The sequence below is a fragment of the Cygnus olor genome, chromosome 5, assembly GCF_009769625.2.
Source record: "Cygnus olor isolate bCygOlo1 chromosome 5, bCygOlo1.pri.v2, whole genome shotgun sequence".
In the NCBI taxonomy this organism is placed as follows: Eukaryota; Metazoa; Chordata; class Aves; order Anseriformes; family Anatidae; genus Cygnus; species Cygnus olor.
The window spans coordinates 24029705-24045660 of NC_049173.1; the positions used below are offsets into that span (position 1 = coordinate 24029705).

The window sequence follows — 15956 nt, forward strand, 5'->3', positions numbered from 1 at the left end:
CACTCAGCCCAAACCCCCTTCGCCTCTGGAAAGGGTCCTGCGATTAATCTCACTTATTACCTCGGAAAAGTAACAGCGCGGCGGCTGCCAGCCAAGTCCGACTCAACAGCGTCTGGGGAGCCGAGGCTGCAGGGCCAGGCCTCAGACTGTCTGGGCAAGTCACGAGCTTTCCGCCTTTCCTCTCCCGGAGGCTCCAGGCAGCCAGAGCCAAGGCCTGGCTGTGGGAAGCAGGGATCCTTCAAGACGGTGCCAACCCGTGGTGCGGAGGCTCAGGGCAATTTCCAAGCAGGATGGAGAGTAATTGGACCTGCCATCACAAGTTTCGTTAGTGTGACCAAAATCTCTCTCTATAAGAAGTAACACAAAGCAAACCATGTACTTCCAAAGTTTAAGTCAGCCAATTCACTTCCACAGTTAACAAGTTGTCGCCAGTGACCCTGGGAGACACGTAAAAAAAGGTAAGAGGTTACCAGGGCAGGAAGGCTGTTACGTGTACAAATATGTGGGGATGGAGGAAGAACATGCACGAACTAGAGACAGGAGGAGCTGCAAGAACATACAGCTACACAGGCAGTATTTCTGTTTTTCACCCTCCCTCCTCATCCTTCCCCTGAATAGAAGGTGATAATAGATCAACCCACAGTTTCAGGACTGTCAGAAATGCTGCTTCCCAAGAGCCACAAGAAGATGTAGTATGACAGAGCTGCCAAGGGGAAGTGGACAGGGGACTGATCACAGAAAAAAAGGAAAATCACTAGACCCATTCTCATTTACTCCTCCACCACGAATAAAGAAATTGAATTAACTTAGGCATTAAGATAGGACAGGCCTGTCATAGTGGGAAAAAAACAGAAAACAGGAACCAACATCATGTGTCTGCCCTACTGCAAATAGCCACTCTGGCTGAAAAGGGACTTTTCTACACAAGTCTTCCTATAGCAGCACTCATCCGTGCAAGCAGCAGCCTAAAAGGACACTATGAGCTGGGGTCCCTCCCAGTGGTTTAACAACAGAGAAGAATCAAAGGTAGCAGCATCAGAATAACCTGTTACATTTGCCTCATGCTCAAGACTCTTCTGCCCGTCAGCAAGAATGAGGACAGCACGTTCTGCTAGTGCTGGGTATTAGAAGCAACATCTTTACGCCAGGAAGGAAAGAAAAAGACTGTATGATAACTATGAAGCCTGCAGAAAATGCAGTGTAGTGCAGATAGACTGAGCTCGTAATCAGACATTTCCTCTAAGAGGGAAAAGAGAAGGGGACAAGTGGCGTCAGGAGGAAGGAACAGACACATGGCAATGCTGAAACAGGACTGGACTCAGTCATGTCGGTCTACTGCTGCTCTGGCACTTCTGTGCTGCCTAGCTGGAAGTGTAAGGTCAGCATAGACTTTCCTGAAACTGAAGGCCTGTTGCGTAGCCCTCAGTGCCCACTGTTTTCTCCCTTCATTTCCTCCAGAGGTATCAGTACAGCACAGACTCTTCAACGTTAGCCTGCAACCAGCTGCTGAGCAAACACACAGGCTCCAGCCACTTGGCAAGCTGGACACAGGACAGAGAATGGACAGTCTCTACCTGGCAAGTGACTGCAGGGAGCTTGAAACAAGCAACTTGGAAGAGTGTAAAGTCACTACTAACCCTTCAGATGCAGAACTGCATGGCAACAAAGAGAAACAGATCTATTCTTACAAAAACTTGTCATTAGCTGTCAAGATTACCAGGAATTCTCTCCTCCTTACTTTTAGCTGCAGGCCTATGTGTAGTTAGCTCTTTCCCAGAGTCCCTGCTGCAAGATCCGTGCTGCATCTGCCATGCTAAGCCCACCTTAACCAAGCCCATGAGTCTTGCAAAAAGCAAGACAGTCCCATCAACTTCTCGCCCTCTAGCACTGTGAGAACCACCTGGTACATTAGCACATCTCTTGGCTATTCTAGTATGATTCTACTCGTAGCTCTTCGTACCCTGTCTAGTCAAGGTCCAAGCACTTGTCTGATTTCATATTTTACCTCCTACATCTTGAAAATTTAAAATGAAAAATTGAGCAAACAGTGAAGCCACTTTCACCTTCCCTTTATGTAAAACAAGCTACCCCTTTGACACAGAAAACCAGGATTTTCAGACCTGAGTCATACAGTTTGGGGTTCCTGAAAGCCTGAGATGCCAAAGGTCTGTGTGGAATCATCTAGTTTCCCATCCCACTCAAGATTTCCAGGCAAGAAAAAAAAATTAAAATGAAGTAGAACCTGTTTGGGAACCTGGACATATGGCCACTATATGCACATAGCCCACAATGCTCTGAGTTGTTACTACCATTAATAATGACAACAGAGCGAATTCAACTTATAAACTCCTAGATCAGAAAATCTAAACTCTGTTTTTATACTGTTTAACCCTGATTAGAGAGCCTGCCAACAAAACGTCATTTTCTGATGAACCTGAGCACCTTGGCTCAAACTGTGAGCAAAGAAGTATTTTGAGCATGTTAACCAACAAGAAGAGCAGAATCCTTTGTTTCTGACTGCAGTAGCCCTCCCAAGCTGCCTGATATAATTTGGACTGCCATTCTACCTTCTGAATGGTGACAGAGAAGCTTGCTTGACCAAGTTAGGTAAATCTGTCAGAAGATCCAAGAAAACCATATGCTAAGCTGGGTTGATCTTGTCTTTGGTTTTGAGCAAGATGTCATGAAAGAACAAGAAGCTAATGAAACAGAGATGTGGGAAAACAGTGACCGAATCACCAAGTTCTTGCCAACAGACTGTCTGTATGAGTTCTAAAAGGTGAACCTGGGCAAGGATGGCTATTGTTGAGTCCAAGGTGCCTGCTGAAAACACAGAAATTTGTACCAATTAGAAAAAAATTATTTTTCACTAGCTTTGATCCAGGTCTTGGACAGAGAGTGATTTGCAGAGTCCAAGTGATTCTTTGAGGAGAATTTCAAAAACAAGCAACACAGCAGCTGCAGCTTCCATTCACAGAAGCTTCTACGAAAGCCGACCATCCTCATCACTAGTGATTATGCAACTATTTGCCAATGGGTACTGAGAAATTAGTTTAGGTTCTGAACAACAACTTTCATTCTCTTAAACACTATTTTCTACCTTTATCATGCAACTGAGAATGCTTTCAAGAGCTGCTCAATGCCCCAGTTCTAGTAAGGTCTTGGCATCCATGTCTGGAAATGAGTTCCAATGGATAATAAGGAATCATTTTCATATTTGTTGTCCTTAGGTTACATTATTAATATTGTGAAAAATTATCAATGGTAATCTTAAATTACAAAACATGTAACTGTAACATGTTAATGCCTTTACAGCAGAAAGTGAATAGGTGACAATCCTGCCTGATAGAGTGAGAAGCCGAGACAGAACTGAAATAAGGCCCTCAGGACTAGGGTTATAGAAGGAAAGAGCAGATTTAGTATAGCTGCAGGGAGCTTCAAAAGGCAATAAAGGCTGGGCTGCAGCAAACATGGTAGAGGGCCTCGGACAGCCCTGTTATGATAGTGCAACTTCGGAACATCTCACCTCTTGTACAGCCCTGCAGGCTTCTTTGCCCAGGGCATGGCAAAAGCCTAAATCACAAGCTGAGTGGGAATAGAAACAAAGCTCACAGAAAGTGACTGAAAAAAAAAGTCTCAAAAGGGACAGCACTACAGATTCGTACAATAACATTTTAAAGTATCCAGAACTGTTCTCTGTGTATTACAAACTCAAGATCTCCTTTGCCTTTTGGCAAGCAGACTATTGATTGGGCAACCCTTCTCATACAGCCAAAGGAATTCAACAAAAGAATGGAGAACTAACTTCTGTTCAGAAAAAAAAATTAGATAAATCAGTACTGGGAGAGTGGGAATTAAAGAGGAGGAAGATTTGTCAGTAATAGCCCGAATCTCATAGCTCACAAGCATCAAAATCAAATTTTCAAACAAACCTCAGAAGCACTAAGATGGCTCAGATTTACCATAGAGCCATACAAAAGCTGTAGGGACTGAGCTTCAGAGGCAGATGTTTGAACTGGAGCCAAGCACAAGCCAGATAAGAGACCCATTGACAAAATATTTCCATCCCTGCTGAATTCTACAACTGATAGACCAGAACCTCAATGGAACAAAACAGGAAGCTTTTCTTCAAACAGTCATCTAGTACAGAGCACAGGCTGACACCCATCAGATGACCCTCTATGAACTGCTGAGCTGCAATGTAACAGACCAAGTAGCAAAAAAGGCATTTGCAACACAAGATAGCTGTCTCCACATGTAACCTTGATACTCCTTTTGGAATTCTTTCATTAAATACAAGTTCACAGTCTGTGTAATCCAGCACTGCCTCAAGAATTCATGTTTTTCATTTCCATTTTTATGTTAAAAGTTTAACTCCCAGTAAATTTTGGCCATTTGACACAAGCAGCCACAAAGATAAAATAATTCAACAAAGGGTCTTAAGATATCTTTGACTTGCTCTGAGAATAATAACGGAATAACTCAAGTACTGAAAGACCAAATGTTTCATCAAAAGTTTGAAGATGGAATCATCAGCTGTGGTCAGACACTTCTGAAGTACTTTTGGATCTTTGTGAGAAATAAAGCAAATTTCTTTGCTGAACTACAAATACAACGCTAGATGAGGCACGGCTCTGGAAATGGTTCAGAGTGGAGCTCTGGATATTAAAAGTTGGGTTGTCAGATCTACAGGTAATGACATAACAGAAATGGTTTCAGAAAAATGTGGTAATTACAATGCCTTCCGCAGAGACCCACAACAGAAGATTTTGACTGAGTAATTTCTTTCCAGCCATGTCTGAATCCATGCAGAGCTGCAAGCAGAGATGAGAAATGAACAGAAGCTCCAGGCCAGCCTGCACGCTGCTGCTTTCTAAAACTGTGTAGAAGGGGAAGGCAGCTTACACCTGTTGGATAGGTTCTTTATTTGGATTAGGTAAGCCCAGCCCTGGCTGGGCTCCAAGAACAGAATCACCACCTCTCTCAATAACTCCAAACCCCAGAGGCAAACATTGTGCTGGAACAGAAACAGGCCAGGAATTCATTTCTCACATTCCTCTTCTCTAGGCAGGACAAAAAGCAGTGACTGATGAAATAAGAATAATTTTACTTGAGCTTTCCAAATCCCATTCCAATCCTCCTATTGAAGGACCTATTTGGGAAAGGATGACCACCCAGGTCACGTATTCCTTCTGTACTGCATATCTGTCCTCCTTACCTCCCTCCATTTTCCAGTAGCATTGAGGTACCAATGGCAAGAATCAATATTTTCATGTACACAGCACTTTCAAGTCCTAAACCTGTGTTGTGGAAGCCCTGCCTCATCATTCTATTTAGAAGGACAAGAAGGCAAACTCAGGCAAAGGAAGAAATCAGAAATTTCAAGCAGTTCTGGGCCTGTGTTAGGCCCAGCCTTCTGCAGCAAGCTCACCTTGCTCCTAGCTTTCAAGATCCAGAAACCTTGGAGTAAATATTGCTGCTCTTTCAATCCCAGGAAGAATAGTTTTCCTGCAGAATCATAGTCCTCTGCCCTGAGTCCAAAGAGTGCATCAGCCATAAATAAGAATTCCAATATCCAAAATTAATAAAGAACAGAAGGAAGCCATCTGAAAAGGAAACTTAGTAAAACTCTACAGGATCTTGCTCTATCTTTGAACAAACTAAACTTGATATTCAAGGAAAAAGCATGAAGATGAGGCCTTGGTGGAGATTTCTGCAGTATCAGGAACAGGTTTGTACTCTGCATATGTCTCAAGAGCAGTGAACCCAAACTTACAGATATCAGGATGAGAAATAATCAGGGAAGAGAAACAGACATTTCCCTTCCATTCTACACTTTCATCTATTTCCTTATTTCACCATGAACCTGCCAGCACTGGCAACATAAATTTGGTTTTGTAGGCCTAGTTTCTAGGATAGACCTGAAAAGAACTGGTACTTGGCCCTTAGACGTTATCTTCTGAGCAAGAGGATAAACATAAGTTATGAATGAGCTCCTGAGTGCCAAGCATTCTCCTTCAAAAATCTGGAACACCAGCTTTATCTTACCTGACTGCTGAAGAGATGCATCTTCTGTCAGCTGCATGAGTGTCTGACTGAACAGCCCACAGTGACCCTTTTCTGTTGAGCGTTGACCGGTAGCTCTGGGGCCCAGCTGCATTCCCCTTGCTTACAGCTCCACTTGCCAAGTTCAAGCTTGTTAACTGAAGAGGCAAAGAAAAAGACAACAGAAACTATTAAAAACCAAGAAATGAACAAAAGGTGGCACTAAGTAAACTGGAAAGAGCACATACTAAAGACTGCTAAAGAAGTCAATCTTCAGATGCAGAAGAATTTTGCTAGCTACATAAAGGAGCCAGAGATGACACCAACAGCAACCATGCTTGAGATGAATTCACGTATCCAGCATTAAAACTACAATCCTTCCATTCACAGAAACACAAAGAAGGATGAGAACAAGAATCAGACAAAAATCCTAAAGCACAAAAGCATTTCCTGCCATGGAACAAATAACAAGAATACAATAAAAATTAACTCTACATTAAAAGATTAAATCTACAATAAAAAGCTAGGTGCTTATATTACTCTTTCTGACCAGAGTTCAGTGTATCTGCTCATTCATCATGAGCTGTGTCACCAAACCATCCATATACATCTGTCTCCTCTCTACCCTCCCCATCTATGCACAGAGATATACCTTGGATATAAAATGTAGTATCAAACTACACCACACATGAATAAAACTTCTCACCCAAACCACCTTCAAAGTGTTCACGCTAGTAACTATACAAGTTAGTTAACGATGGCCTGTAATCATGTTTGATAGATGTTTGTTATATCAAACTGTAAAGCAAGTATCAATGTGTTTTTAAGCATATAAAATGCATTCCATTGTTTCTTTCTCTGAACATTCCTGTTGTGTTGCTTATCTTCTAAAAAGATCAAACTCTGCAAGCATACACTACCTGTTGGTCTGTTGAAGAGAGACTACATTTGTAAGGTAATGGTATCTATTATAGAAGCGTAAGTGATAGTTTATATTTAAAAAACAGTTTATGAAGGTTACAAAACACTATAAAGGTTGACCATCTTTAATTACATGATCACATACTGCTTTTTTAGGAGCACAGAACAGACCTGGTTCTGCACCAAGATTAAAGTTGTATGGCAAACAAGACTTGTTTGTATTGCCCCTGCTCATTTCTGTGGTAACTGGAAAGCACGTAGCCTGTGAGACACAGGACAACAAGAAAAGAAGAGCCTGAAGACTAGCCCTACATCTGCTCCAGGTCTCAAAGGTGATGCTCATTAAGTCACTCAGGTGTGACCTAACTTCCTTTAAATGCTTAAGCATAGCTTGCGAATTCCCAGCTTTGTTATCTTAACAATGCTCTTTTACCAGAATTCAATTGAAATTGTACTAAAACAAATACATACAAGCTTCTTTGCATGATACTACACTCATACCTACAACAGTCTTACACAGACAGGACTGCAGACTTCATATCCTCTGACTGAACTCTGGTTCTTTCCCATTTGTCTTCCTTGTCGGTGCATCATTCTTCTCATCCAGTCCCAGTTTTCACACTTCATACATCATTCTCCTTTTTCTGCTCATTTCAGTTTCAGTCTTCCTAACTTCCAGCACTGGCATCCACACTATTACTGGCCTTTGAGCCACACCATCCCAGACCTAGGAACTTTCCACGGGAGTAGCTTATTTGATCTTTCTCCCCACACTTCTGTTCTTAGTTCCTCTTCCAGTTGCTCACGCACCCTACCCAAGTTGTTCTAGTTTTTATTCCCCTCCCCAGCCTGCTCATTTTGCCAATCTATTTGTTCACCCAGTCCTAACATCTGGGTTCCTCTTTGGACCACATATACCACATGTCCTTCCATTTCTGTCTTTTCACCTGAATACTTCTCAGCATCCTCTCCCATGCTGGGCCCAGGTCCAAATTTTACAACACCCCTTGTCCTAGCTGTTCTCCACACCTTTGCAGAATTGTTCTTTATTCTGCATTCAAGTCAACCAGGTTGCAAGCCCAACACAGACCAGGTCACTGAAAACAGAGGAGAACAGGGTCTCAAGACTCAGTACTCAAGAAGTGCAAGAAATTCTAGTCTGCGGAGAAATTCAGCTTAGCATCCTCGGTGTGGAGGGAACCTGTAAGACCTTAAAACAAAGTCTTATGGTGGGACATATTGGGCAGGCTTAGAAATGGGCGCCTTATACAGAAAACAGCATTAGGTGTCACTTTGGTGCCTCAACCTCACCCTCTAATTAAAGTCTTCTGTAGACTTTAATATAAAGCCTTTTCATGGCAACAATAAAAACCATCAAATTAGATCTAGGTTTAACTGTGCCAGGCACCACGCAAATACCTAACAGTTTCTGGCCACACAGAGTTTGTGATGGATAGAAAAAAAAGGCAAGAATGGCAAATGAGGCAGACAGAGGCCGACATGGTACATGAAATAGGATCTATACAATTCTTAGATCATCAGCAACGGCAACCGCAACTTAGCGAACACAGTCATGTGTGAACACAGGACAACTTTATCCAATCTTCTGTTCTCATCATCCTGATACCGAGACGCATTTAGTCTGATGAATTACCAGCTCACCCCTGCTCTATTAATGTGGTATGCTTTCTTCTCTCATACTGTATCATTGTTTATTTGAAAGCTGTCTTTCCAACCAAAGCAGGTGAGCAGATAGCTTAGCATAGGTAGAAGGGACATTTCACACATTCCAGAGAGACAGGTGTTTAAATTACAGCAGGATTAAAGACAGGCAAGGGATTCAGAATGAGGGAGAGAAGACCAGCAAGAGAGTAAGGTTTAGCTGCAGCCAGCCCACCCAGATGGGTGTTACTACTTAATACTGTGCCATGTGCTGAGATATTCCAGCTGTTATACTTAGCTCACCAGGATGTTCTGGTGGATTGCCAAGGGACCCCCAGCACATCTGTACATAGTGGCTTCATTTTCCAGATGCTAGCCCTCCTGTCTACCTGATGCAATAGTATTCGTAAAAAGGCAAATACTTAGCAACAAATCAATGGTTTCTTTGGCTTAAAAGAAGATAAAGTACAGTACCTGGACCAAAGCACATACCAAAAGCTCCATATAGAATAGCTTGCAGCTTCAAAATTAGGAGTAGTGAAAAACAAACAAAAAAAAAACAAAAAGAAAAAAAGAAAGGCTGTGGAGCTCAAAAGGAAGATAGTTATTCATGAGGACCTACAACAAAAAGAGTTAGTGTTTTTTTTGTTTATTTTTAATAAAGTGTTTCAAGGTGAGCAATACATTTGCCCTCTTGACACTAGAAATACATAAGCTTAAACGAATCAGGTCTCTATGGTCTTGCTTTATTCAGAGAAATATATTTCTGAATAAATTTAAGATCGAAAACAAGGTCACGTAATGATACCCAAAAGTGCCGGATACAAGAGTTGAGGGTTTTGTTTTTGTTAATCTGTTTTATAAGTGAAATGACAAATGTGAAATCTCCAAATACAGGTAGGAAGAATGAAAGCTCCAATATAGAACTTGTTTCTAAAAAATAATATTCTATAGACAAAGAACCTTTAAAATAAATCACAAGCAAGAGTCAGAAGAGAAGCTCAATATCTTTCACGTTCCTGATCTACATTACACTATTCTTTCAACAGTTTCCCATTATCACATTCAAGAACTTGAATAAAATGCATTATTTTCATTTTGATCTTGTTTCAAATAGTCTAAAGCATAAAGCAGCAGACATTCCGATTTTTCCAAAGTAGCAACTGTTAACAATGACACCAAAAAAAAAAAAACACCAGCGCTGCAGATTCCTTCAAGGATTCAGGAAAAAGTTCGCAAAAGGTCAAGTGTTTCTCTTGCTGCTTTGCATGAGCCAAGCAGAGTGAATAGCGACACATAATCATTAGATATTGTTACTCTGCCCCTCTTGGCAGTGGAAAAATGTCTTAAATTTTCATTACCAACATCCTGAACAGCAGATCCTGAGTTTCACTGGTCATTGTGTTACAACATTAAGCAAGCAATGCAGTACAAAAAATGCCTACTTCACACTCCCCAGTTGATAGTTTTAATATTTTTCTGCCAGCGGCCAATCATATCCTTTTGCCTATAAAAAGCGTGCTGAGGACTGGAGATCTACAGAGTCTAAGGCTATTTCTTCTACTTGGAGCCACACTTGCATCTTCTCCAGTTCACACATCTCAGACTTACATTTGGGCCTTTCTGATTACTGAGGAAGAAAAGGGATCCAGGAGGTCAAGACGCATTTCGAAAATCAAGACTAAGATGGGCCAAAAAGATGCAGTCATCATAGTCCTACTTTATTGTCTCTTCCAGAAAAACCTCCAGTATGATGAAAATCTCTCTCTATCATAGTCTGAAACAGGAAAAGACCTAATGCCACAGTTTTTGGCACAATGTCTACTACCAGTAAGTTTCAAAGTTGATTGGTTCAACAGTTCATTGAGGAAACCTTTTTCCTTTAAAGAAAGATTGGACAGGGATCATGGTAAGACATGTAAGGTAGAAGAGCATTGGCCTTATGATCAGACCAGAACATTTAAGCTTTGATGCCTCAGATAGGAGAAGATAACACTATATCACAAGCTCAAAGAAGGAATCACTCCATTAGAAAACTAATGAAAAATATGCAAAATGCCTAATCATTTGTGGGATCTTCTGTCTTTTGATCTTCTTTTTCCTGTGTGCTCACTTTGACTTCTTCAAGACCCCCCAGTCATTCCCTAATTTCCCATTTTATTACTTACTAATCCATTCCATCCATCAATGCCATCTTTATATCCAATAGCTTGTAAAACAAATGTTTCTTTTCTTTCATTACCTGGCTTGCATAGTGACTTTATTTTCACCTGCCAAGCTTTCTTTAGACACACATCCCCCAGAGCTTTTGAGATCAGTGAAATATTTATATCCCCAGGAACTGAGGGTAAGAGCTAACAACTTTCCATTAAAAAAAAAAAAAAAAGTATTTTGCTACATTCTTTCAATGATATTTCTCTTTGTTCAGCCTTCAGAGATGACTGACTACATACTGCAATAACATAAATATTCATTATTAATCAGTCCCCTCATCAGCCTTTGTGCTGCATTTTCTTGTCTTCACCACAGAGCTCCCATGTACATTCGATCTAGCCTAGGCCCACACAATGTGGTCTAAAAAAGCACCCAGGTCTTCTAGAGCTATTGGACACAGTCCATCTGCCTTGCAGTCCATCTTACTTAATATATTGAGAGGCTGGAATCCAACAGGCAATCCCGGTATGGGAAACATCAGTGGACCTTAACGTGCCTCTTTTCTGAAATGGCAAATGAAACCCCAAACCACAATCTCAAACATGCACACTTTCACTGGCTGAACAATGGCACAAAACACACCTACCACAGGTTCCTTGGAGAAACCACACAATACAAACATTTTTCTAGGGCCACCTTCTTGTGACCCAGGTCAGCTTGCTGACCACACCCCATAATAAAACAGCTTTGTTTCATGCACAAATTTGAATTTGCAGGAGCAGCCAGCAAGAAGGGAAGAACTGGGGCTAACAGCAGGCTGGGAAGTGTGAAATCTGTGTGTGTACCAAGGCTAATCTGGCCAAAGGCCTGTGACATTCCTTCTCTGCTTGCTGAGCTTACCAGCTTACAGGATATACATATGCATACAGAGCACAAGTGTTCCAGTCTCCAGAAAATGTTCCAGACAAAGACCTGCCAGAGACATTCCTGGGAAACCTGACAAACTTGCAAATTCCTTTGTAGTGTCTCCAGCGTATGCATCCACTTAACAATGAAAAAAAAAAAGTTAGTACTGCTGCTGTGGATGACTGAACTCCCCTCCTCCTCCTCCTGAAAAAGTCAGGCTTTCATTTAGACACATTCTGCCTCAAAACTTCCCAGTGGGAGTGATTTTGATAAGACATAGTCCTGCCAAACGTTTGATAACCGGGGTGTAATCTTTCCCATAAGATGAGTTCTAGCTGCTCAGCCTGGCCCCATTTAGATCTGCAAATGCTGCTGCACCAAAACAAAAGCCTCTGCTCCTGTTCCCTCTGGAGTCTCAGAGCAAAAGGGTTCAATCCCTGCTCTGCAGAAGCCACACTGACATTTTTGCTTCCTACAGCCTCTGCTGTACCCAGTTGTAGTACTGGTGATGCTACAAGTCAGTAGCCTTAGAAGCAGTTCTAAATCTTGTGTCAACAGCCTGGGGATGAGGAGGAGATGGGGCCCTGCAGCAGTGCAGAGAGCTGTATGAAAGACAAAAATAAAACAGACCTCAGACTTCATCTCCTGTCTTCTTGCACCTCTTCCTGGTTACAGAGCAAGATGCCTTTTTCCTCTACAATTCCCTTCCACTCTGTCAGTGTAAAGGTAAAGGCCAACCAAATAGTTATGTGAGGAAAAGGAATCAGACTAAGACTCAGATAAAGTGAGTTGAGTCAAAGCAAGGGACTAAGCCAGAAAAAAAAAAAAAAAAAAAACATTTGGTGGGGAAAATACCCCAAAGTTCTGAAAATATTTATTGTAGTCTTTGTAGTCACCATGTTGCACTGCTCAGATGCAGAACTGAAGATGATGACCACTGGGACCTGTACAGTGTTTTCACACACTGGCACTTGGCTTTGTGACACTTGTGACACTTTTCCTCTGCTGAGGACAATGCAGGCCAGGGTACCAAGCTGTGTAGTTGAGATAGGTAACTGACGAGGAATGATAGGGTTCAAGTTATTGCTGTAACTGATGTTAAGTTGAAGCTCTTCATTTTGAGATTCCTGTGGCAAACAATTCCCACAAAGGCAATGTGGGGCACTGCAAACTGCCTGTTCCATTTCTTCCTCACTTTCTTCCTCTCCGCTGTCCTAATGCTCAGTAAACTCACCTTTGTCCTAGTTTCCACTTCCTGTCCAAATTAAAAATGTAGAATGAAGAGAGTGCCCTGTCCTCCTATGGGCCCGTCAGCATGTTTGCAGGAATCCTGGCTGCTAGATTCTGGGCACTGACTGGTTGCATAGCTGAGATGGAGACAGCTGGGTCTAGTCCTTGCCTGGGTGGTCTGATGTTATCCCTATGATTGAACTCCCTGGCTAGAAGAATTGGAGCTATTCCTAATGATAGGTGGATCCTGAAATCTCACTCTCCCCCTCACAGAGAAGGGCAGAGCTCCCACAAGGCTTCCCCTCCTCCTTCTCTTCCTCCTCCTCCTAGCGAAGCTGGCCAATTCAACACATTCTTCTGTTCACTAGCATTAATAACTATGAAGTACTCCAGCCTGGCAGCTATCAGCTGCAGCCCCTCCACACCAGCCAGTGATAGGGACCTCACACAGACCCAGCACTGCAGGAGAAAACCCTCCTTTTACCTTACAGTGTATTTCAGAGAGAAGTAGCATGCTATTCACAAAGGAAAGCATATACATATCCAGGATCCAGCCACCTGGCACCGGATCTACACACGTGCTGTGCATTTTAACATCCTCCCTGTAGAAAGTCCTACAATACAAGCACACAGAAGTATTTTATGCTAAACACACGTTAAGTACAGACTTTAGGATTAATGCCTGGTAAGGAACACAGCAGAGGAAAAAACAAGTCCAGATTATTTTTGTCACAGCCTTCATCCACCAATTCATCAGGTAAGACCAATCACTAACAGTAGGTACAGACCAAAAATAAACCTCTTAGTTCAGTTGTCCAGAAGTAGCATAGGAGCCAGTAAGGATCCTGTACTACAAGCCAAGACAACAAAAGCAATTCAGTCCCTAATACAGTTTGGTAAGCCCTTGTCACTGTATCTTCAGACTTCATTCCCAGATTCACTAATATATCTGGCTTTGTTCTCCAACACTACTCTTCCTATCCTAGCCTCACGCTTGGCAATGGGCAAACCAAATGAGCAAAACTTCTGGACAACCTGAAAATGAGAGTATTATTCTGAGATAACTATACCATTTCATATTGCCCATATAAATACCTAATATAGCTCTGAATCCTATTAAGCTTTTTACCTTAATTGCATCTTGTTGCAGGAATTTTCAGACGATAAGCCTGTTCTGTGACAGTAACTATTTACTTTTATCAGTTTTTATTCAGATCTCTTCCTACTGAACTGAATACCCTCCTTCTTCTGAGAAACATAAATATAAATCAACGTTATTTACCTTGTCATCCACTGCTCTGTATAATTCCTTCATACTTATTTCCTCCCTAAACAAACTATCTTGCATTTTTAATGAGGAAGTGAAAATTATATTATGTACTTAACCACTGCAGTCACTCATCTGTGCATCCGAGATATTTTCCTGAATTCACCTCAGAAACAGCAACCAGAACTGTAGACAGTTCTTTGAGGGAGGGAATGTATTAATTTTCACATAATTGCATACTATTTCCTATCCTGTTCCTAAAACAGGCAATTATTTTTGTTTGTTATTTTAAGCAATTGAGGTTATTGCTCATCATGTAATCAGTTATTTGTAAACACTGAACTTCATCTAGGATTGCACTCCACTTAATGAAGTTAGATTTCTCTTTGCTTTTCTTATAATAATCAACAGAAGAATACAGATATACTGACAAATTCCAAGAGGTAGGCTAGAGTTCAAGTTTACAGCATGCACAACTTCACAGTAAATGAACGTCTGGACACTTCTAAACCACTTTATACAGAAGATAACAAGAGTTGCCTCACATAGTAAACATAAGCTGCACAAGTATGTGTTCACATGGATGAACACTACAGAGTAGCTAATCTGCTGTAAATCCACACCCTATATTACCTGGCAATAACTTGCTTTTATATTCACACTTTAGGTAGTAATTTGCCAGTCATTATTAACCTCCTCCTTTCAAATTTAATTTTACACTCCATCTTGTGCATTCTGTATTTTGTAACTTCAGTTAGCCACTTGCTGCGCTGAAAAGGGGCCAGATATTCCTTTATTTGCTTTTTGTTTCCAATCTACATACCCCTCACCCTGAAACACCTGGCTTAACAGTCCTTGCTGAAAGATTGCCAAAAACTCTTTTATAAGTGTAAACAACAAGACTCAGTTCCACAACTTGCCACTTTTCTCAGTTCAAATAATTATAACAGACCAAGACATGGGAAGGTTGTTTTTGTTGTTGTTGGTGGTGGTTTGTTTGTTTATATTATGTTTGTGTGAATTAAAATTTCTTTTTTGTTTCAGTGCGTGGTCATCTGGTTCTGGAGCAAGACTCCTTACTTTAATTTATCGGAAACTTTAAGAGCCTTTGTTACAGAAAAGTATATTTGCTACATTTCTGTCTTCTGTAACAATGTCACCACCAACCACACCTTTTGCTAGAAACTTCGTCACTTCTCTTGTTGCATTTCTTCATAACATCCAGCCACAGGAGGCTCACCAAACATTTTTTTTGCCTATCCTATCTTTTCTTCTGGTAGGAGCTTCACTTCATTACCTGGAAAGAAAACGCATCTACTACAGTGAAAAAAAAATAATACAAAGGAAATTTAATCTCTCTAATGCCCTTATCCTCCAAGACTTGTTTCCACAGACCTAGACTATATCCCCAATATGTCAATAAAATAATCTACCAATAGCAGAATAATGAAGATCTGATTTCTGTGACACCCTTGCACATCTCCTTGGCCAATAACCACATCTTTTACAAGCCTGTTCCTTGTGACACCTTCCAAGATCTCACCTCCCTACATTCAGTAACTTACAAACAAGCTGCAGCACACGTTGCAGGTAGTTCCAAATTAGTCCTGTTCTCTGCTACTTAATATATGCATTTGGTTAGTCAAAAATCCAAACACAACAGTTACAGTTGAACTGCACTTCCTTGTAGCCCTTGACTGAAACATTTATTTGCCTTGTACTTCTACGCACTCAACATTTTCATGAAAGAAATAAGAATGCACTATTTTTA

General features: G+C 41.3%; 1 protein-coding gene across 5 annotated transcripts in view; it reads right to left on the reverse strand.

Annotated features, from left to right (window-relative positions):
• The window catches only part of TTLL5 (tubulin tyrosine ligase like 5), a 126152-nt gene that overhangs the window by 47005 nt on the left and 63191 nt on the right, over window positions 1-15956 (reverse strand). For all 5 annotated transcript variants that reach the window (XM_040560523.1, XM_040560524.1, XM_040560522.1 and 2 more), the window contains one exon: window positions 6049-6203. In XM_040560523.1, coding sequence (XP_040416457.1) covers window positions 6049-6203 — 155 coding nt within the window. The remainder of the gene's footprint in view (window positions 1-6048; window positions 6204-15956) is intronic.